The 24,381-nt window shown below is 36.7% G+C and overlaps 1 protein-coding gene across 2 annotated transcripts in view; it reads right to left on the bottom strand.

The window, feature by feature from the left end:
• The window catches only part of TLL1 (tolloid like 1), a 327,523-nt gene that overhangs the window by 24,369 nt on the left and 278,773 nt on the right, over nt 1-24,381 (bottom strand). For both annotated transcript variants that reach the window (XM_020976340.2, XM_020976342.2), the window contains exon 19: nt 21,227-21,354. In XM_020976340.2, coding sequence (XP_020831999.1) covers nt 21,227-21,354 — 128 coding nt within the window. The remainder of the gene's footprint in view (nt 1-21,226; nt 21,355-24,381) is intronic.

Here is a 24,381-nt window from a genome sequence, read left to right on the forward strand (position 1 = left end):
ATAAACATGGGGTAAAGCAGTTGAGCTCTCCCCCAAACCCCTTCAAATACCTGTAAATAATGATTCTAAATTAATTCTAGGGTGGCAGAACCCACAAAAAGATGGAGTAAAACAATTTTCCAACTTATGACAACTCAGAGGGTCAGCAGGAAAGGTCTACTGCACCAGAGTGAAAGAGGAGCACAGTACAGCACAGGCCATGCCTGAGCAGACTGGGCACTAGCAAACTAGAAGCAGGCTTTAGGGCAACTAGATCAGTGGTAGCAGTGGCAATTTCTAGACCTCTCAACCCAAAGATGGTAAGGGGATCAGATAATGGTTCAGAAGATTTACAGGTGTAGCTTTGCTGGCACCAGGGGCAGAACTCTGTTGCACTGCTTATATTTGGATCTGGGTTGCAATCCTAGGTGTTAGTCTCAGTGGGAGAAAGAGCACTGGCACAGAAAAGCATGTGGCTGCAGGGGAGCAAGAACTCTGGTCACAGTTCCAGGGCTGAAAAGTGTTTGTGGCTGTTCACAAACCAGTGTATAGTACAGAGAGTAGTAAACATAACTCTCTCTAGATCATATCACCTTGGAAGAATCAAAAACTAACAGGTCCCAGAATTACCTCTAAACACAGTTGTACAAAAAACCTGAAGCTTGGGACAGTATCTCTTCTATTTGGGAGGCAGAGCCCCACTTTAGTATAGAGTTAAAAGTCAAGAAATAGGCTGAAAAATGAATAAACAATAGAAAACTTCTGACCATAAAAAGTTACTATGATAACAAGGAAGATCAAAACACACACTCAGAAAAAGCCAACAATGTCAAAATTACTGCATCTAAAGCCTCAAAGGAAAATATGAATTAGTCTCAGGCCAAGGAAGAGATCAAAAAATGTTTTAAAAAATCATGTAAGAGAGGTGGAGGAAAAATTGGCAAGATAAATGAGAGTGATGCAAGAAAATTATGAAAAAAGAGTCAACAGCTTAGTAAAGGAGGCATAAAAAATATTGAGGAAAACAACACCTTAAAAAACCAGAATAGGCCAAATGGTAAAAGAGGCACAATAATCCAATGAATATAAGAATAACTTGAAAAGCAGAACTGGCCAAATTTAAAAAAAAATACAAAAATTCACTCAAGAGAAGAACTTCTTAAAAATAGTGGGAGAGAATCTGGAACTCAAAATTGGAAAGAAAGAAAAAAAGAATGTTACAATTGTTTTTACATGGAATTGGGGAAAAATAAAATACCAAATAAGAATAAATAAATAAATAAAAATAAGGATGCAAAGGAGAAAGAACTCCACCATAGATAGTTACTATGTGGATACAGAATATCTAGGTTCATATTCAAAGGAAGATAATGGAGCCCAATGAGAAACATATGGTCTCAAGAACAAAAGCGCTTCTTGGGAGAACTTAAAAAGGACTTTAAATATCAAATTAGAGAGATCAAGGGAAAAATAGAAAAACAAATAAGAGCAATCCAAGAAAATCAAGAAAACTCCAAAAAGAAAGTCAATCAACTGGAAATAGAAAATCAAACACTTAAGGAAGAAATCAATTCTTTGAAAACTAGAATTGGGCAAGGGGAAGCTAATGACATTCTAAGACACCAAGAAATCATAAAGCAAAATCAAAAGAATGAAGAAAAATAGAAGAGAAAATAAAATACCAGAAAAACAAGTGATCTGGAGAACAAATTGAGGAGTAATAATATAAGAGTAGTTGAACTACCTGAAAATTACAATAATGAAGAATCTTGATATAATATTAAAAGAAAATTATCAAGGAAAATTGCCCTGAAGTTCTAAAACAAGAAGACAAAGCAGTAATTAAAAAAATCCACTGATCACCATCTGAAAGAGAAAGGAGGAAAGCTTACAAGAATATCATAGCTAAGTTTCAAAGCTCCCAGATTAAGGAGAAAATATTGGAATTGGAAAATATTGGAAGTAACAAGAAAAAAAACACTTTAAATATCAAGGAGCTACAATAAGCATTACACAAGACCTAGCAGTTATTACACTGAAGGGCTGTAGGTCTTGTAATACTATATTCCATACAGCACAAGAGTTGTTATGACCAAGAGTAACTTACCCAGTAAAGTTAAGTATAATACTGAATGAGAAAATAAAAAAGACACTTAACAAACTCAAAGACTTTCAAGGTTTTCGTGAAATAAAAAAAGAGAAAAAAACACAAACCAACCAACCAAAACTTAAGGGAAAATCTGACATATAACATCTAGGAGAGAACAAAAGGAAACCAACAAGGAAGCAAAGAAAGCGGGGCAGCTTTGAAAACAATATATAGTGTTTATTATATCGGTTTACTTGAAATGGAAATTTATTTTTTATATTGAATCCTCTCCTGCATTCTGCTGCGTACATGACAATTTTTTCTTTTCTCATTTTATATTTAAGTTTAAAATAAATTTAAAAATTTAATATATGCATATATAGTATATATACTATATTAATGTGTGTATACATATATATATATGGATATATATATAGACATAGATATAGATATCTATATATATATATATATATATAGCAGCATATACCTATATACATACACATACACACACATGTACAGAATACATGATAGCCTTAGGGTGGAAGATTCAAGGTTCAAGCACCTGGGTAGAAGGGAGGGGGCAAGAAAGGCTTCCTGAAGAAGGTTGGCTTTGATACCATATCTCTGAAGCTATAAAAAGTGATGTCCTTAGCATGATGATTAAGGGGACATGGTATAAATCAAAGCAACATTTTTATGTACACAGAAGTGAATAAGTCAGCTTATCCAGGAACTTAACTTCATCACTATCATACTTATAAAAATAACAGCATCAGCAACAACAAGGAAAATAATAATAATAACTAACATTTTTATAAAGCCTATGTGTTAGGCACTGTACTAAGCTATAAATATTGTCTCAACTAATCCTTAGAACAACCCTAGGAGGTGAATGCTATTATATATGCCCATGGAAGCTGATGTAAACAGAGGTTATATGACTTATGGAAACAGATGTTATATGACAAATAAAACACACTGCAGTTATTTCATTGTTTCACAGGATGTTATTACTACTATAAGTGGTACAAACCAATGCTTAATTTCCCTAAAGAGTGCATGAGATAAATTCACTGTCATCTTCATTATCATCACCATCATTATCCTCCTATTTTTGCTCATTGTCTGGATTCCCACCCTTGTCCACTGGCAGGTCAAAGTTGATAACCACAGACACCTGTTCAACATCGATACCTCGAGCACACACATTGGTAGTCACCAACACTTTCTCCTTGCCCTCTCGGAAATGCTCAATCACAGCAGCTCTCTGTTCCACCACCATTTCGCCACTCAGGAGGGCAACCTGGTGGCCTTCTTTGGATAGTTCAGCTGCCAGCCAATCAGCTGTTTTGTGGGTGTGACAGATCATGGCTTGTGCAATGGTGATGGCCCCATAGAGATTACAAAGGGCCTGGAACTTCTCATACCGGCTATTGCACAAAACATAATACTGCTTAATGGTATCTAATGTTTCCTCTTCTCACTTCAGTTTGATGGCAGCATAGTGTAGTGGCAAAAACATTAGGTTTAGAGTCAGAGGAAGTGAGATCAAAACCAAGCTCTGTGAACACCTGTGTAACCTTTGGGAAATTACTCTCCTAACTCTCACCCCAAATTTCTCATTAATAAAATAAGTAGGTGGGGCAGCTATGTGGAGCATTGGCCCTGACGTCAGGAGGACCTGAGTTCAAATCTGACCTCAAACCAAACACTTGATACTTACTAGCTGTGTCACCCTGGGCAAGTCACTTAACCCAAATTGCCAAAAAAGAAAAGAAAAGAAAAGAAGTAGATAAGAACAACTCCAAGGTACCTTATTATTACTCTTTCCTCAGACAAGGAGTATTTTTAAGAAGCTTTGGGAAAAGGTTTTGATATATTTCTGAAACTACCTCACACACATCCAGCACCTCACTAATTAACTGAAAAGGAAATTGTAATAAAAGCAAGATAGGTTGAATGTGTTTACTCTCCCTGGGCTGATGGTTTTAAAAGAAAAGTGACCCAAAAACCTCCATGATCACAGTAATTTTAGATCTCATAACAGCTTTTCCACTGTTGTGGCAAGTTGTTCTATTTTTATTTGAAGTGTATCTCAAGTTGCACATGAAGATGGTGATCTCAGAAATGAGTACTCTATCACTACTAAGTAAAGATGTTCATGTTGAACTCATCAGAGTATTTCTTCCATTTGTAGTTCATTTATTGTTGTGCAATTGTGTCCAACTCTAGGTGACCCCACTTGGGGTTTTTGTGGCAGAGAGAGTGGAGTGGCTTGCCATTTCCTTCTCTGGCTCATTTCTCAGATGAGGAAACTGAGACAAAGAGGGTTAAGTGACTGCCCAGAATCAAACAGCTACTAAATGTCGGAGAGCAGATTTGAAATCAGGCATGCAGCATAGTAAAAGAGTTGCTTAAACAAATAAACAACTTTTCATGTATATCTGCATAGATGAAATACTTATTTGGTTCCTTTGCTTTCAATATTTGGAGAGACATATTTAGAGGGTAAGTGAGCTACAGCTACAGTATATTATTAATGATGATTTTCACCTAAAGCACGGGCATAAAAGACACAATTCAAGAAGTATATGTTCAGAAAAAAAGACATGAGCAACAAATAACAAGGGACATGGGGTGACCAATGGCTATATTAGCCCTCAATATAGCAAGACAGAAAGTGAGAGCAAGAGCAAAAGTGTGAGAAAGAAACAGTGAGAGATAGAGAGCAAGAAAGAAGAATAAGAGAACGGGAGAGCAACAGAGAATGAGAGAGCCAGAGCCAGAGGAGTAGAGATTGACAGCATGATCAGTTATATTTGCTGGGCACCATGTTAAAAGCTGGGGATACAAATATAAACAGAAAGACAGTCCCTACACCCAAGAACTTTTTATTCTAATAGAGGAAGACAACACATGAAAAAGAATTGGAAAGCAGGGGCCCTAGGGAAGAGGAGAAAGTGGTTCCCACATAGGAGGCAAGGCTCTTGAGGAGGAGGTAGAAAAATCTGGAGATTGAGGAGTAGAACTGAGATTGAAGTGAATATAGCCTGGGTACTTCATAAAATGGTGATTTAGGTCAAGGTCTCACCAACTTGAAGAGAGGGCAGCAATAAATGCCCATTAAATGTTAAAAGCCTTAGAATAAGGGCTCTGCTTTTTGGGGGTTTAACGTCTATGGAAGATTTATGGGAAGATGTAGGATGAAATAATATAGAACAAAAAACTATGCAAGATTTGAGAGCCACATAATTATAGGAGTACCCACACATCAACGAAATCAATGAATCTAATAAAGTACATGTGCTTCCTCTGACTTTAAAAGACTATTCAAGAGGTGAGGCCAAGATGGCAGAGTAAAAGCAGGGACTCACCTGAGCTCTCCCCCAAATCTCTTCAAACACTTCTAAATAGTGACTCTGAACAAATTCTAGAGTGAAGAATCCACAAAAAGATAGTGAGGCAGATTTCCAGCCCAACACAATCTAGAAAGTTGATAGGAAAGCTCTGTTGTACTGGCTCGAGAGAGAGGCAGTCAGCTCTCAGGGTGCAGTGCAGACCCTGCCTAAGCAAAGATTGAGCAGGCTTTAGGGGAATGAATCACCAGCAGCAGTGGTGGTTTCCAGTCTTCTCAGGCAACAGATGCCAGAGACAACTTAGAAGGCCAGTGAGAAGGGTCTATAACAACTGGATGAGAGAGAAGCACAGTTCAGCACAGGGCTGCAGGGTGTGTCAACACAGCCCCGTCACCAGCAAACCAGGCACTGGCCTTGCGAGTGACTGAATCATCAGCAGTGGCATTGCCAGTGGTTGCTCCTGAAGCTATCAGCCCACAGACTGAATGTTTAAAAGTGATCTATTTCAACTTCTGTAAGCCAAGATGGTGGATTAAGTAGTAAGTCACTCTCACTCTCCATTATTGATCTTGAAAAACCCAGAGAATATCACCCCAGGAAAAATCCTGAAATAGCAGAGTCAGCAGAAAGACTAGATATAGCTGTCTTTTAGTTTGTGAGGCCAGGGGGATTAATGGGAAAAGTCCCTCTTGATGTCACTGAAGGGGATGAGTATAAGATGGAGGTGTCCCAGCAAGCCAGTGGCAAGCCTCAGCAAACCAATAACTAGGCCCCTAACTCCCAGCAGAAGAAGCCTGGGACAGTGCCCCATGTGCCCCAGAAGCAGAGATCAACTTTAAAAGCCAAAAAAAAAGGCAAGCAACATAAGCAAAAAGCAACATAGAAAAACAATGAGAAGTATCTTGGTGACAGAAGATCAAAAAACAAATTCAGGAAAGGACAACATTATCAATATACTCACATCTGAAACTTCAGAGGGGAATATGAACTGGTTTCAAGCCCAAAAAGCTTTCCTGGAAGACTCAAGAAAGATTTTAAAAGTCAAATAAGGTAGGTAAAAGAAAAATTGAACAATTCCTTTAAAAATACAATTGACAAAATGGGAGAAAAGTACACTGAAGAAAACAACTCCTTAAAAAGTAAAATGGGACAAATGAAAAAGCAGGTACAAAAGCTAACTGAAGAAACAATTCATTAAAAACTAGAATTGGGCAATTGGAAGCTAATGATTCTATGAGACATTGAGAATTAATCAAACAAAATCAAAATAATAAAAAAAACAGAAGAAATTGTAAAATACTTCACTGGAAAAGCAATTGACATAGAAAATATATCTAGGAAAAATAACTTAAGAATTACTGTTCTACCTGAAAGCTATGATGAAAAAAAAAAGAGCCTGGACAACATCTTTCAGAAGATCATCAAGGAAAACTGCCCTGAGGCCCTAGAACCAGAGGGTAAAATAGCCATTGAAAGAATCCACAGATCACCTCCTGAAAGAGATCCCAAATTGAAAATGCCAAGGAATATTGCGGCTAAATGCCAGAATTATCAGGTCAAGGAAAAAATCCTGCAAGCAGACAGAAAGAAACAATTCAGATACTGTGGAACCACAGTCGGGATTATTGCAGCTTCTACATTAAAAGACTGGAGGGGGTGGAATGATATTCCGTAAGGCAAAGGAGCTTGGATTACAACCAAGGATCAACTACCTAGTGAAACTGAATATAATCTTTCAGGGGATGAGATGGACATTCAATGAAATAGGGGACTTCCAGACTTTCCTGATGAAAAGACCAGAAAATCTGCTCTTCAAATACAAGACTCAAGAGAGGCATAAAAAGGTAAACTGGAAAGGGAAAAAACAAAACAAAATATGTTATTCAATAAGGGTAAATGGTTTACATCCCTACATGGGAAGATGATACTTATAACTCTTGAGAACTATAACTTTATTATGACATTTAGAAGGGATATACATAGACAGAGGGGGTGGGTTTAAATTGATTTTGATGTGATGATAAAAAAAAATCTAATGAGGTGGTGAAAAGAAACTGTAATGGGAGAAAAGTAAAGGAGGAGGTAGAAAAGGGTAAACTACATCACATGAAGAGGCCAAAAGATATATTACAGTAGAGCAAAAGAAGAAAGGGAGATGTGTATTATTTGGACTTTACTCTCATTGTATTTGGCTCAAAGACGGAATAACATACTCAGTTAGATATAGAAATCTAACCTGGCACTAGGAGGGGAAAGAGGAAAGAAAAGGGAAGGGGGGAATAAAACGGATGGAAGAAGTAGCAAGGGAAAAGCGAGAAAAAGGGAAGGGGCACACAGAAAGGAGGGAAAACTGAGGCAAGCAGTCTCAAAAGCAAAATTCCAGTGAAGAGGGAAAGGGAGAAAAGGAGAAAGAAGAGCATAAAAAGCGTAGGGCTGAATAGGATGGAGAGAAAGACACAGACTATAATCATAATAGCGAATGTCAATGGGATACACTCTCCCACAAAATGGAAGTGGATGGCAGAATGAATTAAAAACCACAGCCCTACAATATTTTGCTTACAAGAAACACATTTAAAACAGAGGTATACACATAGGATAAAGTAAAAGTCTGGAGTATAATATATTAAGCTTTAGCTGAAGTAAAAAAAAAGCAAAAGTAGCAATCCTGATCTCAAAGTTAATCAAAAATAGATCTTATTAAAAGAGATAAAGAAGGAAACTACATCCTGCTGAAAGGCACCACTGACAATGAAGTAATATCATTACCAAACATATATGCACAAAGGGTATAGCATCTAAATTCTTGGAGAAGTTAAGTGAGTTATAAGAAGAAACAGACAACAAAACTATACTAATGGGGGACCTCAAACCCCCCCCTCTGAACTAGATAAATCTAACCACAAAATAAACAAGAAAGAAGTTAAGTAGGTAAACAGAATTTTAGAAAAGTTAGATATGGTAAACCTCAGGAGAAAACTGAATGGAGATAGAAAGGAATATACTTTTTTCTCTGCAGTACATGGCACTTACACAAAAATTGATCACTTACTAGGACATAAAAACCTCACAATCCAATGCAGAAAGTTAGAAGTATTAAATGTATCCTTTTCAGATCATGATGCAATAAAAATGATATGTAATAAAAGGCCATGGAAAGGCAGACTAAACGTTAATTGGAAACTAAATAATCTAATCCCAAAGAATGAGTGGGTCAAACAACAAATCACAGAAACAATCAATAACACCATCCAAGAAAATGACAATAATGAGACAACATGCTTATGGGATACAGCAAAATTAGGAGAAGTTTTATATCTCTACATGCTTACATGAATAAGAGAGAAAAAGCAGATCAATGAATTAGGCATGCAACTAAAAAAAGGCAGAAAAAGAACAAACTAAAAATCCCTAATTGAATACCAAAGTAGAAATACTGAAAACCAGAGAAGAGATTAATCAAATTGAAATTAAGAAACCTATTGAACTAATAAATGAAACTAAGAGCTGGTTTTATGGGGAAAAAAAAGACATAAAATTTTGGTTAATTTAATTTTAAAAAAAGAAAGAAGACAACCAAATCACCAGAATCAAAAATGAAAAGGGTGAATTCACCACCAATGAAGAGGAAATTAAAACAATAATTAGGAACTATTTTGCCCAACTGTACGCCAATAAATTTGACAATCTTAGTGAAATGGATGAATATTTACAAAAATATAAATTGCCCAGATTAACAGAAGAGGAAAAAAAACCTTCAATAACTGCATTTCAGAAAAAGAAATTGAATAAGCCATGAATGAACTCCCTAGGAAAAAATCTCCAGGGCCAGATGGATTTAAAATTGAATGCTATGAGACATTTAAAGAACAATTAATTCCAATACTACATAGACTATTTGGGAAAAGAGGCGAAGGAGCCCTGCCAAATTATTTTTATGATACATATATGGTGCTTATACCTAAACCAGGAAGAGTCAAAACAAAGAAATGAAATCACAGACCAATTTCCTTAATGAATATAGATGCAAAAATCTTAAATAAAATATTTAGCAAAAAGGTTACAGTAACTTATTGTGAGAATAATACACTATGACCAGGTAGGATTTATACCAAAAATGCAGGGCTGGCTCTATATTAGGAAAACTATCAGCATAAATGATCATACAACTAACAGAAACCACAATTATCTTAACAGATGCAGAAAAAGCTTTTGACAAAATACAACACCCATTCCTATTAAAAACACTAGAGAGCACATGTATAAATGGAATCTTCCTTAAAATGATAAATAGCATCTACTTAAAACCTTCAGCAAGTATTGTATGTAATACTAACAAGCTAGAAGCATGTCCAATAAGATCAGGGGTGAAACAAGGATGTCCATTATCACCACTGTTATTATACTGGAAAAGTTAGCTTTAGCAATAAGAAAAGAAAAAGAAATTGAAGAAGCAAAGCTATCATTCTTTGCAGATGATATGAAGATATACTTACAGAATCCTAGCAAACAAGTAAAAAACTACTTAAAATAATAAGGTTTAAATTCTTAAAATCTAGCCATGGCTCAGATTCTTACAATCTAGTCAATAGCTCACTAACATTCAGAATCCTTAAGAGTCTGCTCAATATGACAGATGTTTTAATAGACCTTGTCTTTGCCTGAAAGAAGGCTTAGGTTGAATTCTTTCGGCTGGGACCCACATATTGTGATTTTGGGGTCCCAGTACCCCTAAATCTCTAAACCTCAACATTTTGGTGGCCTGTACAGGGAAACTGCCTAACTCCAAGTTGTTCTTCAGCCAAGACTGAAAGGTGCATAAACCTCCCCTCCCCCTGTTTCTTGCTCTGCAATTGGGGTCGCTTTCCAAGCACCAAGGCTTGGAGGTGCTTTTGGGGCAGTTACAAGGCTGTCTCACACTTGGCCTGATGCTCTCAGGCTCTCAGTCCACTGGGTCGTTCAAGGCCATGGACCTGGGTACACCTTCTACAGCACAGAGTACAAGGACAGACTCCCTATCTGGAAGGATATGCCCAATTCTGTCAATTCTCTCTGCGCTAGGGAATGGGGGAAAATTGCTGTTGCTTTTTGGTTCCATGAGGCTTACTTACCTATTCCCCTCTACACTCCTGAAAACTCCTTCATGGAGGTTACAGGAAAAAATTAGAACAGCTAAAAAAATCTTGGCAGATTCTGGAGGTTTTGTGATTGATCATTAAAGAGTTTTGAAACAACTCTGTACAACCTGGTTACTCCCTTCCCTTGAGTCAAGAGGGTATCTGTTAACCCCTCTCATAGGAGAAGAGAGTTTCCCCCTTTCCCCCTCACCTTTGATTTAGCCCTCCCCCACCTGGGGAAAAGAAGGAGGGGGGAGGGGAAGCATCTACAGTATGGGCCCCACTGTTAATGGCCTTGGGCCCTAGGGCAACCTTTGCCTGGAAGCATCACCCAGGTTCAGCTCATCCTGCTCATAAAGAAGCTAGTTTCTGAACTTGGGTAAGCACTCCTTTTTAAAGTTGTAGTTTTAACTGTTAATTATGAGATGCTGATTCTCTGTATAAAGTAATTTGGAAATACATTTAACAAAATTGAAGTCATCTGACTGGTAATGGGTTTGTTTCAAGTTTCAAATTGGTGAACTTTTTGTATCAGTTATGTCAAGCAACTTTTCATAATTTGGTTACCACTACAATAATTTGGCTATTGTTGGTTATTGTTTTAATGTGTAAAGTAGCCAAAAAGTTTGTTTGGGTCATGGCTTGCTGAGAATTTGCAAGTATATAGAAATCCCTAATGATTGACTTCTTACACCAGGACAAATTTAAGTTTGAGCTGTAAATCCTGGAAAAGGTTTTCCTAAGCTGTGATTCGTGAAACTTGCTGTGTGAGGTAAAAGCTCATAGGATTTTACTTTGAGTTGTCTGATGGATCATAATAATTCACTGATAATCAATAATCTACCACCTGAGAGAAATGCCACAAGCTACTCAAAGAATTTGATACTGGTGGAAAGTCAGCATTGGGAAAAGCTGAGAGGACAATTTTAGCCTCAGTCTAAGATGGGATCCTCTTCGCTTAATTTCCCCATTATGTTCCTTTGAAAGGGAATGTTAACCACCTGGCTATTCCTGAGTCTAGCTATGAGGTGGATTTGATACAGCATGGTTGGAAAACTGAATTATCTGAATCCAAACAGAGCTTAAGGATGTTTTATCCTATCATTTGGGCCCTGCAGTCTTTTCTGTCAGATTTGTATCTTCCAGACTACAGGCCATTCACCTACAATTGATAGCACACATCAGTATCAGCCAATGTCCCCTCACTGTTCCCTGGATGCAGCCTGTGCTGGATTCCAGTCAACCTCCTCTTTGGGACCCCCTCAAGGGAGGGACAGCTCTATCCCCTATTCCAGAAGGAAGCAGTTTCAGAAGCCAAGACCTTCATCCTTTACCCCAAAAGAATTTGTGTCCCATTTGTTTCAGGGGGGAATCCTGAGGATGGGAGATAGACCCTAAAAAGGAAAAACCCTTGACTTTTCCACATGGTCAAATGTCTGGCATTTGCCTGAGGCTATAATCCCATCAACTGGCCTTTGATTGTGGCTATACTCAATCTCCCAATTCTGTTACACAGTAACCTAGCCTAGCCTCCATTGTTTTACCTCCCTATGACCCCCGGCCATTTCCCACTTTTAATCCTAGCTAGGCTCCATTCTTCCTTAGCCACATGGTCCAGTTCCCAGAAGTTCTGTTTACCCCAGCTTAATGACCACTCCCATCCAGATCTCCTTAGACTCTCCACCAGTCACCCCAAACTACTTGGCCATTCCTAGATCACTCCCTCCCACAGTCTTTCTGTATGTAAGGTCCATCTTGACTCCAATAAAGTGCTTAGATTCTTAAAATCTAGGCATGGCTCAGATTCTTACAATCTTGCCAATAGCTCACTAACATTCAGACTCCTTAAGATTCTGCCCAATATGAAGGATGTTCTAATAAACCTTGTCTTTGGCTGAAAAAAAAACCCAAAAGAAACAATAAACAAATTTAGCAAAGTCACAGGCTATAAAATACACCCACATAAATCATGGCATTTCTATATATTACTAACAAAGTCCAACAGCAAGAGATAGAAAGAGAAATTCCATTTAAAGTTACCACAGACATTTTAAAATATTTGGGAGTCTACCTGCGAAATAAAACCCAGGAGGTGTATGAATGCAATTACAAAACATTTTTCACACAAATAAGGTCAGATCTAAGTAATTGTAAAAACATCAATTGCTCATGGGGTAGGCTGAGCTAATATAATGAAAATGACAATTGTACCTCAATTAATTTACTTATTCAGTGCCATATCAATCAAACTACCAAAAATTATTTTATAGAGCTAGAAAAAATAACAAGATTCATCTAGAAGAATGAAAGGTCTAGAATATCAAAAGAACTAATGAAATGAAATGCTAGACAAAGTGGCCCAGCCATACCAAATCTTAAATTGTATTATAAAGCAGTAATCATCAAAACTACTTGGTACTGGCTAAGAAACAGAATGGTGAATCAGCGGAATAGGTCAGGTACAGAAGACACAGTAGTCAATGACTGTAATAATCTACTGTTTGATAAACCCAAAGACTCCAGCTTCTGGGATAAGAACTCAGTATTTGACAAAAACTGCTGGGGAAACTGGAAAATAGTATGGCAGAAACTAGGCACCGACCAAAATCTTATAGCATATAACAAAATAAAGTTAAAATAGCCTCATGATTTAGCTACAAAGGCTTATACTATAAGCAAACTAGAATATCAAAGAATAGTTTACCTGTCAGATATATAGAGAACAGAAGAATTTATGACCAAACAAGAGATAGAGAACATTATGAAATGCAAAATGGGTAATTTTGATTACATTAAATTTGAAAAGGTTTTGCACAAACAAAGCCAATGCAATCAATATGAGGAGGGAAGCAGAAAACTGGGAAAGAATTTTTATAACCAGTGTCTCTGATGAGGGAATCATTTCTAAAATATATAGAAAATGGAGTCAAATTTATAAGAAATATATAAATATGTAGATATAGTTATATAAATATATAGAAAACTGAGTCAAATTTACAAGTCATTCCTTAATTGATAAATGGTCAAAGGATATGAACAAGCAGTTCTCAGATGAAGAAATTAAAGCGATCTACAGTCATATGAAAAAATGCTCTAAATCACTATTGATTAGGGAAATGTAAATCAAAACAGCTCTGAGGTACCACCTCACACCTATGAGATTGGCTGTGACAAAACAAGAAAATGATGAATATGGGAAAAACTGGAACACTAATGAATTGTTGGTGGAGTTGTGAAATGATCCAACCATCTTGGAGAGCAATTTGGAACTGTGCCCAAAGGGCTATAAAAATGTGCATACCCTTTGACCCAGCAATAGCACTTCTAGGGCTATATCCTAAAGAGATCATAAAAATGTGAAAAGGACGCACATGTACAAAAATATTTATAGCAGTTCTTTCTGTGCTTGCAAAGGATTAGAAATTGTGAGGATTCTCTTCACCTGGGGAATGGCTGAACAAATTGTGGAATATGAATGTAATGGAATACTATTGTACTATCACAAACGACAAGCAAGCAGAATTCAGAAAAACCTGAAAAGACCTCTATGGACTGATGCTGAATGAAGTGAACAGAACCAGGAGAATGTTGTCATTAACAGCCATGTTGTTTGATGACTAACTTTGATAGACTTAGCCCTTCTCAGCAATGCAAGGATCTAAGACATCTCCAAAAGTCTCAAGATGCAAAATACTATCCACATCCAGAGAAAGAACTATGGAGTTTGAATGCAGCTTGAAGCATACTATCTGGTCTTTGTTTTGTTTCTTCTTTCTTGTGGTTCCTCCTATTGGTTCTAATTCTTTACAACATGACTAATGTGAAAACATGCTTAATAGGAATATATATGTAGATTCTACATCAGATTGCACGCCATCTTGGGGAGAGAGGGGGACAAAATTTAAAACTCAAAAGCTTATGGAAGTGAATTTTGAAAACTAAAAACAAATTAGTTTTAAAAAATAAAGAAATAAGAAATAAAACCATTTACAACAAAAACAAACAAAAAAGAGACCACTCAAACTACATTTATTATTTACTGAGAAATGAAAAACAAATTGGGAAGTTTGTTTCTATCTCTTTCCCTGGTAAAAATATTAATCTTTGGGATCTATAGATTTACATGTAAATTGTTAAATTCTAAATGATATTTTACAGTGTGCTTAGAACTTTACTTTTTTACATTTGTGGAAGAAAAGATGGAGGATCTCAAGAATAAGGTTTTCAAGCTAAAATTTCTAGTCTATTTGTTATTCACACTCAAGTTGCAGGGAGGGACATGAAAGGTTCTAAGACAATCTCAGACAATTAGAAGTGGTATGAGGATATATAAAATAGACAATAATGTAATCTAGGGAAAATGTAATCTAACTAGGAGACAAAAGAAACAGATCCTTGTTCTGCTTTTGACAATATCTGTATTTATGACCCTGGGCAAGTTATACTTCTCTATTTTTCAGTTTTCTCACAGGGAAAATAAAAGAACTAACTAGGTTAAATGATTCCTCAGAGAAGCAACTTGATGTCCCAGTCCTGCAATTAAAAAAAGGCTCTGGATTCAAGTCCTGCCTCAATCCATTACTCTCCCTCATGGCCACATCCAAATCAGAAGACACCTCTTGTTTCTACCTATACAATATCTTTTGCATTCATCCACTTCTCTACACTCACCTGGCTATCACTCTACTTTAGATTCTTCCCACCTTTTATTGTAATAGCCTCTTCATTAGTTCCTTTCTCCTTTCTAACTCACATTCCACATATAGCTGCCAAAGTGATTTTCTTAAAGTGAAGGTTTGGTCTTGCCACTCACTGTAGTTCCCTTTTACTTGCATGACCAAATATAAACTTTTCTGTTTTTAAAGACTTTCACAGCCAAGGTCTGACCTACCTTTCTGGGCTTCTTGTACATTGTATATTATTGGTCCTCTTCATGTACTTTTATTTTTTGTTTCCCAAATGTGACCACTCTGAGTCTGCACTGGCTGGTCTCCATCACTAAAAAGAATCCTCTTATTACCTCCCCCTCTTACAATTTACACTTTCCATCCAAGTTCAATTCAAGAAATGCATGTTATCATTCCTGATTCCCTTTGCTCCTTGTGCCTTTCACCCCACTCCTGTCAAAAATTATGTTGTATTTCTTTCACATGTATTCTATATATACTTATATACATATATTGTCTTCCTCTTTGCTCAACATAAGCTCTTTCAGGGCAGGGATTGTTTCACTTTTGTTTTGTATTCCCAGTGACTACCACAATCTCTGGTACACAGCAAGTGCTTAATAAATGATTGTTTATTGATTGATCTATATTGATTTGTAAATGTGAGTAAATCTATTTAACCTGTTAGCATTGCAAGCAACTAAGACTAAACTGCACAAAACATCAATTAGTATTGGTAGAAGAAATTTCCACATAGGGAACTCTGCACACAAACTCAAATTCTAGATGATACAACAGGCCTTTTTCAACTCCAAGATTCTATGACTGTGTAAGGCAAACTAGGAAAATCCTATACAAGATTTGCTATCACTATTCAATTTTTACGGCCATTCTTTTGAGGTCGGAAAATATAATAGAAAGAAATATTAGTAAAATAGGGATGCTATTTCATAAGCACATAGAGAAAGCTAGTCACAATACAATATGTGCCAACGCAATAGTTAAAATTTTTTCTATTAGTAGGTGTTGGATTTTAGCCATAAAATTCACTTTATCATATGGAAATAGTATCAAATATATAGTGCTTTAAAGTTTGCAAAGTGCTACATAAATGCACACACATATTTTCTATATATATGCATATATATATGCATATGTATATATATGTATATATAGACATAACCACATGATACATACACAAATGAAGTTACATATATATTTTATACATACAGGTAGATATATAAGTATATATGTACATATGTGTATATGTGTGTGTACACATGTATAATTTCATTTGAGCTCTGCAGAATGTTTGTGAGGTAGGTATCATAGATATTATTTTTCTTATTTTTACAGATAAGAAAATGGACACTCACATAAGTTAAGTGACTTTCCCATGGCCACACAGCTGAGGCAAGATTGAACTCAAGTTTTCCTGGCCCTGGGTCTGTCACTCTCTGCAACAGTACCATGTGGAAAATTGTAAAAAGTTATCCACTACTGATTCTCCCTTTCTATATTACTTTGGATAACCCATATTGGGCCTAAATTTTGATATTCACATTGAGGAGTTAAAATATTTACACTCTCCCTGAGATTGCACCGACACAGGGCCCATGGAATTGTAAATTAAATTAGCATTATTAAATATAAGTGATTATCAATGCTTTATGATTTGGAAATAACCTTCCCAATAAAACAAATTAATAAGTTAACTACTTAAGTGTGGGCACAACAGAAAAAAAGATTCATGATCTTTGTGGCCATGTTACTATCGTATGAAAAGACAACTGACAATGGTACTATAGTCAGCAACTTTCAAATAAATTTCTCTATAAAATGATCCATGCAAAAACTTATGTCTTCCAGGGAAATTTCCTATTTCAAATATTAGGATGTGCTAATCTAGGGGGAAATGATCTCCATTCAATAAAAGAAAAATTAAAATACACATCATTTTGTAGATACTCTACAAAAAATGACAGCAGAGGTCCTTGTCTACCTGTTGGCTGTCTTTGACCTTGTACTCCTCCTTACCTGTCCAGTTAGGTAAAGGGCCCTAATTATACTTAAGAAATGAAATTAAGCATTATCTGCTGATGATGGTCAGGTAGAAAGTGATCAAATGAAATACTATCCTTTTTAGAACCTTACTCTATGAACTTCTGGAAATACTGAAAGGCAACTCTCATGTTCCCACCAGTAAATACAATGCTTCAGTTGTGGTCTGACTAGAAGAGAAAGACTTAGTAATAGGCTCGTGGAACTACTGGTTCACAGATCTAGCAATGGAAGGGAATTTGAACTTCCAGATCATCCATTCCAGCTCCTCCAACATACACACATATGTACACACACACATACACATGCATTCAGACATATGTGTATAGGTATATATGCGTATATATGTGTACATATATTACAGGCTCATGGAACCACTGAATCACTGATTTAGCAATGGAAGGGAACTTCTAGGTCACTCATAGTTTTGTGTGTGTGTTTCTGTGTGCGCGTGGGTATAAGCCAAATCCAGTATGTGTGTGTGTATTTCCATGTTTGTATATGGATAGTAAGGCTCAGATAGCTTAACTGACTTAACCAAAATCACACAGGTAGTAAGTGTCAGTTTAGTAAGTGTCAACCTTTCAATCGGCCTTTTTCTACAGAATGTGACAAGCACTATTTACTCACTACTCCTTAATTTTTTTTTCTTTTTTTAAAAATTTATTAATTTATTTTTAGTTTTCAACATTCACTTCCAGAAGATTTAGAGTTCCAAATTTTCTCCTCATCTCATCCCTCCCCCTATCTCAACACAGCGTGCATTCTGAACATCTCTTCCCCTAATCTGCCCTCCCTTCTATCACCACCCCCTTCTCTTATTCCCTTCCCCTTCGATTTTCCTGTAGGGCAAAACAGATTTCTATACCCCTTGGGTTCCAAATTCTCTCCCTTCCTCTCTCTTCACTCCACCCTCATTGAGAAGGCAAGCAACTCAATAAAGGTTATACATATGTAGTCACGTAAAACACTTACATAGTAGTTATGTTGTGGAAAACTAACTATATTTCCCTTCATCCTATCCAGCTCCCCATTTATCCTATTCTCTCTTTTGACCCTGTCCCTCCTCAGAAATGTTTGCTTCCAATTACCCCCTCCCCCAATGTGCTCTCCCCTTTATCATACCCCTGCTCTCTTATCCCCTTCTCGCATATTTTCCTGTAGGGTAAGACAGATTTCCATACCCAATTGAGTGTGTATGGTATTCCCTCCTTAAGCCAAATCCAACAAGAATAAGATTCACTCATTCCTTCTCACCTTCCCCCACTTCCCCTCCACTGAAAAAGCCTTTTCTTGTCTGTTTTATGTGAGATAATTTACCCCATTCTACCCCTCCCATTCTCCTCCCAGTATAATCCTCTCTCACCCCTTAATTTTATTCTCCAGATATCACCCTTTCATCTTCAACTCACCCTGTGACCTCCGTCTGTCTGTCTATCTATCTATCTATCTAGCTATCTATCTATCTATCTATCAGCTATCTATCTATCTATCTATATTTTTTTCCTCCAACTACCTTAATACTGACAAAGGTCTCATGAGTTACAAATATCATATTTCCATGTAGGAATGTAAGTAGTTCAACCTTAATGAGTCCCTTATGATTTCTCTTTCCTGTTCACCTCTTCATATTTCTCTTGAGTCTTGTATTTGAAAGTCAAATTTTTCTATTCAGCTCCGGTATTTTCATTAAGAATGCTTGAAAGTCCTCTATTTTACTGATTTTCCATTTTTTCCCCTGAAGGATTATATTCAGTTTTGTTGGGTAGGTGATTCTTGGCTATAATCCTATCTACTTTGCTCTCCAGAATATTATATTCAAAGCCCTGCAGTCCCTTAATGTAGAAGCTGCTAAATCTTGTGTTACCCTGATAATGTTTCCACAATAGTTGAATTGTTTCTTTCTGCCTGCTTGTAATATTTTCTCCTTGACCTGGGAACTCTAGAATTTAGCTACAATATTCCTAGGAGTTTTCCTTTGGGGATCTTTTTTAGGTGATCAAGTGGATTCTTTCCACTTCTATTTTTACCCTCTGGTTCAAGAATATCAGGGCAGTTTTCCTTGATAATTTCTTGAAAGATGATATCTAGGCTCTTTTTTGATGATGGCTTTCAGGTAGTCTAATAATTTTTAAATTATCTCTCCTAAATCTATTTTCCAGGTCAGTTGTTTTTCCAATGAGATACTTCACATTTTCTTCTATTTTTTCATTCTTTTGGTTTTGTTTTACAATGTCTTGATTTCTCATCAAGTCACTAGCTTCCATTTGCTCCACTCTAATTTTTAAGGAGTATTTTCTTCAGTGAGCTTTTGGACTTCCTTTTCTACCTGGCCAATTCTCCTTTTTAAGGCATTCTTCTCCCCATTCGCTTTTTGGACCTCTTTTGCCATTTGGGACCATTTCTATTTTTTAAGGTCTTATTTTCTTCAATATTTTTTGGGTCTCCTTTAGCAAGCTATTGACTTGTTTTTCATGATATTCTTGCATCATTCTCATTTCTCTTTCCAGTTTTTCCTCTACTTCTCTTACTTCCTTCTCAAAATCCTTTTTTGAGCTCTTCCATGGCCTGAGCTTGATTCATATTTTTCTTGGAGGCTTTGGATGTAGGAGCTTTAACTTTGTTGTCTTCTTCTGGTTGTATGTTTTGATCTTCTTTGTCACCAAAGAAAGATTCTGACTTTTTTTTTTGCACAATGCTCATGATCTCAGCCAATTACTTGAGTTTTAAACTCTTTGTTAAAGCAGGGGTCTGCTTCCAGTGTGGAGAATGTACTGTCTTAAGCTTTGGGGGTTTTGTGCAGCTGTTTTCAAAGATACTTCTAAGAACCTGTAAATTTTCAGTTCTTCCAAGGTGGTATGATAAGGGGCGACGTGTTTACTCCTTTCTGGTCTATGAGTGACCACAAGTACTCTTTTCTGGCTTGGAACTATGAGGAGGATTTCCTCTTCACAGTCACTACAAGCTCCATCGACCACACTACCCCTCTTTCTTGCCCTAGGACCACCACTACTAGCTGTGAGCCAGATCCAAGCACAAGCAAAGCAAGAGAATCCTGCCTCAGCATCAGCAAAGAGATCCCTGCAATCCCCCACTGATAAGCCTCTCAGCTCAAGAAGCAGCTGCCGCCCAGGGGATACACTGGGATTGGGGCTGGGACCGAGCTTCTTTCTCACTGTGGTCGCAGACCTTTCCTACTGACCCTCTAAGTCGTCTTTGGCATTTGTGGGTTGAGAAGTCTGGAAGCTGCAACAGTTGCCTGTGATTCAGTCCTCTGACGCATGCTCTGTGTTCACTGAGGCCTGGTCTTTGCCTGCATGGCCACACCGAATTACGTTCCTCTTCCAGCCCAGCAGGATAGACCTTTCCAATCAAACATCCAGGTTGTCTTGGGCTGGAAATTTGTTTCACTCTGTCCTTTTGTGGGTTCTGCTGCTCTATAATTTGTTAAGAGCCATTTTTTACAGGTATTTGGAGGGCTTTGGGGGAGAGGTCAAGCAAGTCACTGTTTTTACTCCATCATCTTGGCTCTGCCCCTCCTTCTATTCCTTAAACTAATAGCATAAGTATTATCTTTCTAGGTCTATTGCATTCAGAGATTATCAGTAAGAAGATCATTTAATCTCTCAACATTTACTTATTTTCTCTGTTTAAATTTCTTGCCTGCTATATTTAATATAAAATTTTCCTATGACTGCTACAGTAAAGCATATAATTTTGCATCCTCAATACATTTTTTTTAAATGAGGATAAAATATTTCTGGAGACAACATGATGTTTGGACAAAACTCAGTGATTGTTATCATCTTAACTTAGGACCTCAGTGACATTTTCATGAACACAGGTCAGCATGATAAAAATGTTTCCCATCCACCTGAATTAATTTTCTTGTGTCAACTATGAAACGAACATCCATCTGATATACTTAGAAAGAAGGAGCAGGTTGAGGTTACTCACTAGTTTAACTCGGTGTCCAGGAGTAGTACTGATTTCCCACGTGCATTCCTTCCTACTTGGATACTTGTCTGGCCAGTTGGGACTGGTAATAACTCCATTTGGACTGTAAATCTTCTCCTCACACTCCGCTGTACCAATAATGACAACATCAGTTAGTTTGGGAACCTATCCTACTGTAGGATCAGAAAACAAGCATGGAAATTACTTTCAGGAAAGTAATCATCTTTTCAGTCTCTATTATTACAGTCGTTAATTTTGCAAACTCATTGACAGTCATTTGGTGGCAGTTATTTTTTTGCTAACATCAAATTAAACATATTGATTAGGAGTTAGATAAATTCCTAAAAGGAAAGGAACTTACTGCCTACTTAAAGCTATCATATCTTTAGTAAAGCCCTTAGTAGAATAAAATAGAGAACAAACAAGAAATTCAATATATAAGTATATATAAGACATGTAAAGCAACACTACAAACAAAAATGAATAAAATTTGAGTTCGTTCATTAGTAGAATGATAGATGATTTATATATTGGAATGAGAGAGTTTGCATACAGTTTTCCTAAAAGACATATTATTCATCCTATACATCTCCAGTTTCCAACCAAATTATTTTAGCAGAAATGGTTGACTAATGTTTTAAACCAAGTTGTTCAACTCAGAGGCAGATACATGAGCTAAGTTATTCATGAAGGGTGTGTGTTGGGTGGGGGATGAAGAAGCATTTATATAGCACTTACTATGTGCCAGGTACTGTGCTAAGTATTTCACAAATATTATTATCTCATTCATTCACAACAACCCTGCAAGGTAGAGGTTGAGGAAGCTGAGGCAAACAGAGGTTAGGTGACTTGCCCAGGACCACACAGCTAGTCAATGTCTAAGACTGTGTTTGAAGTTATGTCTTCCTGATAACAGGGCATGGACACTACCCACAGCACCACCTCTCTGCCTCAAGTGCATAATGATGGCAATTCATTTATATTGTGCTGCATAGTTACAAAGAGTTTTACATACATTATTTAATTTGAAATATAGGCAAAACATATGACATGTAATTATTCCAGACAATTCACATACTAAAAGGCAACAGCAGCAAACTTTACCACGTATACTGATTGCCAAACATTTGTTGTTGTTCTTGTGTGGTTGTTGTTGTTAATGTTGCCTTGGCTGCAGAACTTTGCAGGTACTTTTTACGTAGAGTGATCTATTTGGAACCATTATTTTTCATAATGATAAAACTTTTCAAAAGTATATACTTTATAATGATATTGTTTTTATAATAATTTTGACATTTATATTTATTTTAAAGTTTACAAAGCACCTTGTATATTTCATCCCATTTGAGCCTTAACACAACATTATCAGGCTATTATTCTCATTTACAGAAGAGGAAACTGAAGATCTGTGATATTAAAATGATTTGCCCACAGTCACATTGCTGTAATTGTCAGGACAGTGATTGTGCCCAAATCTTCCTGGCTCTATCCATTATGTCTTGCTACCTCTCAGATTTGGTCTGTCAAAATTGTTTCAATGCTAAAGAGATGAAGCTGACTTATTAATATTTACATACAGATTTTTAATTAGAAAAAATACTTCAAAATATTTCATGCCTCTATCCAAAAAGAAAACCTCTTGTAAAAATGCAAACCTAATGCAAAATTTTATCCCTTCAAAAAACTGGGAAGATGTTTCTATTGTTTTCAATAAAATTCTACAATTGATTATTTGTATTTAAAAGTCTGCTTGTGAATACTAAAAGCAGTAACACGTGCTAACTATAAGTGAGCATATGTTCATTAAGAATAAGTCATTCCAGGCGCAGTGGATAGAGCACTGGCCCTGGATCCAGGAGGACCTGAGTTCAAATCCAGCTTCAGGCACATAACACTTACTAGCTGTGTGACCCTGGGCAAGTCACTTAACCCCATTGCCTAAAACAACAAAAAACAAACAAGAATAAGTCATTCCAGGCTTATCCTCACTGAATGTTTTGAGGGGCATGCTAGTTATGTCAAAAAATAAGAGGAATTTTTCAAATATGGCATATAATTTGATTTCTACAAAGCATTTCACTAAGTTTCTCACAATATCCTAGTACACAAGATGGAGAACTGAATATCAATGGTACTGCACCTCGCAGAATTTTGAATTTGTTGGCCAGCGAGACTCTAAGGAGCCTTGACTGATAGAACAATATGAACCTGGAGAAAAGTCTTCAAAAAAGTGCCAGATGGCTCTTTCCTTGACCCAGTTTTGTTCAACATTTTTTATCAGTGAAATGTAAAAATCTACACTTAGGTTCAATAAATTACAATAGAAAATATAAGGGAGATGTGGTTAGAAAATAGTTCATGTTAAAGACCTTAAAAGTTTTGCTGTACAATAATACTATAAAATACAACCAAAAAAACTTTAGTGGATCTTGGGCTGGATCAATAGTACTACAGTTAAAAAAAAAGAGAGAGACAGGAAAATACTAATCTTACTATTCTATGTTTTGATTGGACCCTATCTGGAATACTGTATCCACATTTAAGGGGGACACTGATAAGATAAAATGTGTCCAGAAGTACTGTTAGTCTGACCATGTCTCTTTCCGGGCTTAAAAAGTTTAATGACCTTCCACAGAAGAAAAACAAAGCTCTCCACAATCTGGTGCTTCAGCCTTATTTTACATTAGTCCCTGTCATGCATTATACATTCCTATACTTCTCCAAATTGGACTGCTAGCTGTTTAAGGATAATTTCTGTTTGCAATTTAAAAAAAACTTTATTGTATGTTAGCTCAACATCTCAACAATCCCACAAAAAAGGAAAGATAAATAGGTGGTACAACGGATGACAGAATTGTATGATCCATATTCCATAAAAAAGGAAACTGAATCCCAAAGAAGCTTAGCAACTAGTCCAGGAATAGGGAACCTGCCGCCCTGAGGCTGCATGTGGCCTCTAGGTCCTTAAGTGAGGCCCTCTGACTGAAACCAAACTTCACAAAACAAACCTTTGTTAATAAAAGATTTGTTCTGCAAAACTCGGACTCAGTCAAAAGGCCACACCAGGCAAGTTGCCCACCCCTGGACTAGTCTATGGTCATACAACTAGTGAATACAGATTTGAGCAGGATTCAAAATCAAGGCTTCCTAACTCT

Source organism: Phascolarctos cinereus, unplaced genomic scaffold (genome assembly GCF_003287225.1).
Source record: "Phascolarctos cinereus isolate Bilbo 61053 unplaced genomic scaffold, phaCin_HiC Scaffold_9;HRSCAF=440, whole genome shotgun sequence".
Taxonomy (NCBI): Eukaryota; Metazoa; Chordata; class Mammalia; order Diprotodontia; family Phascolarctidae; genus Phascolarctos; species Phascolarctos cinereus.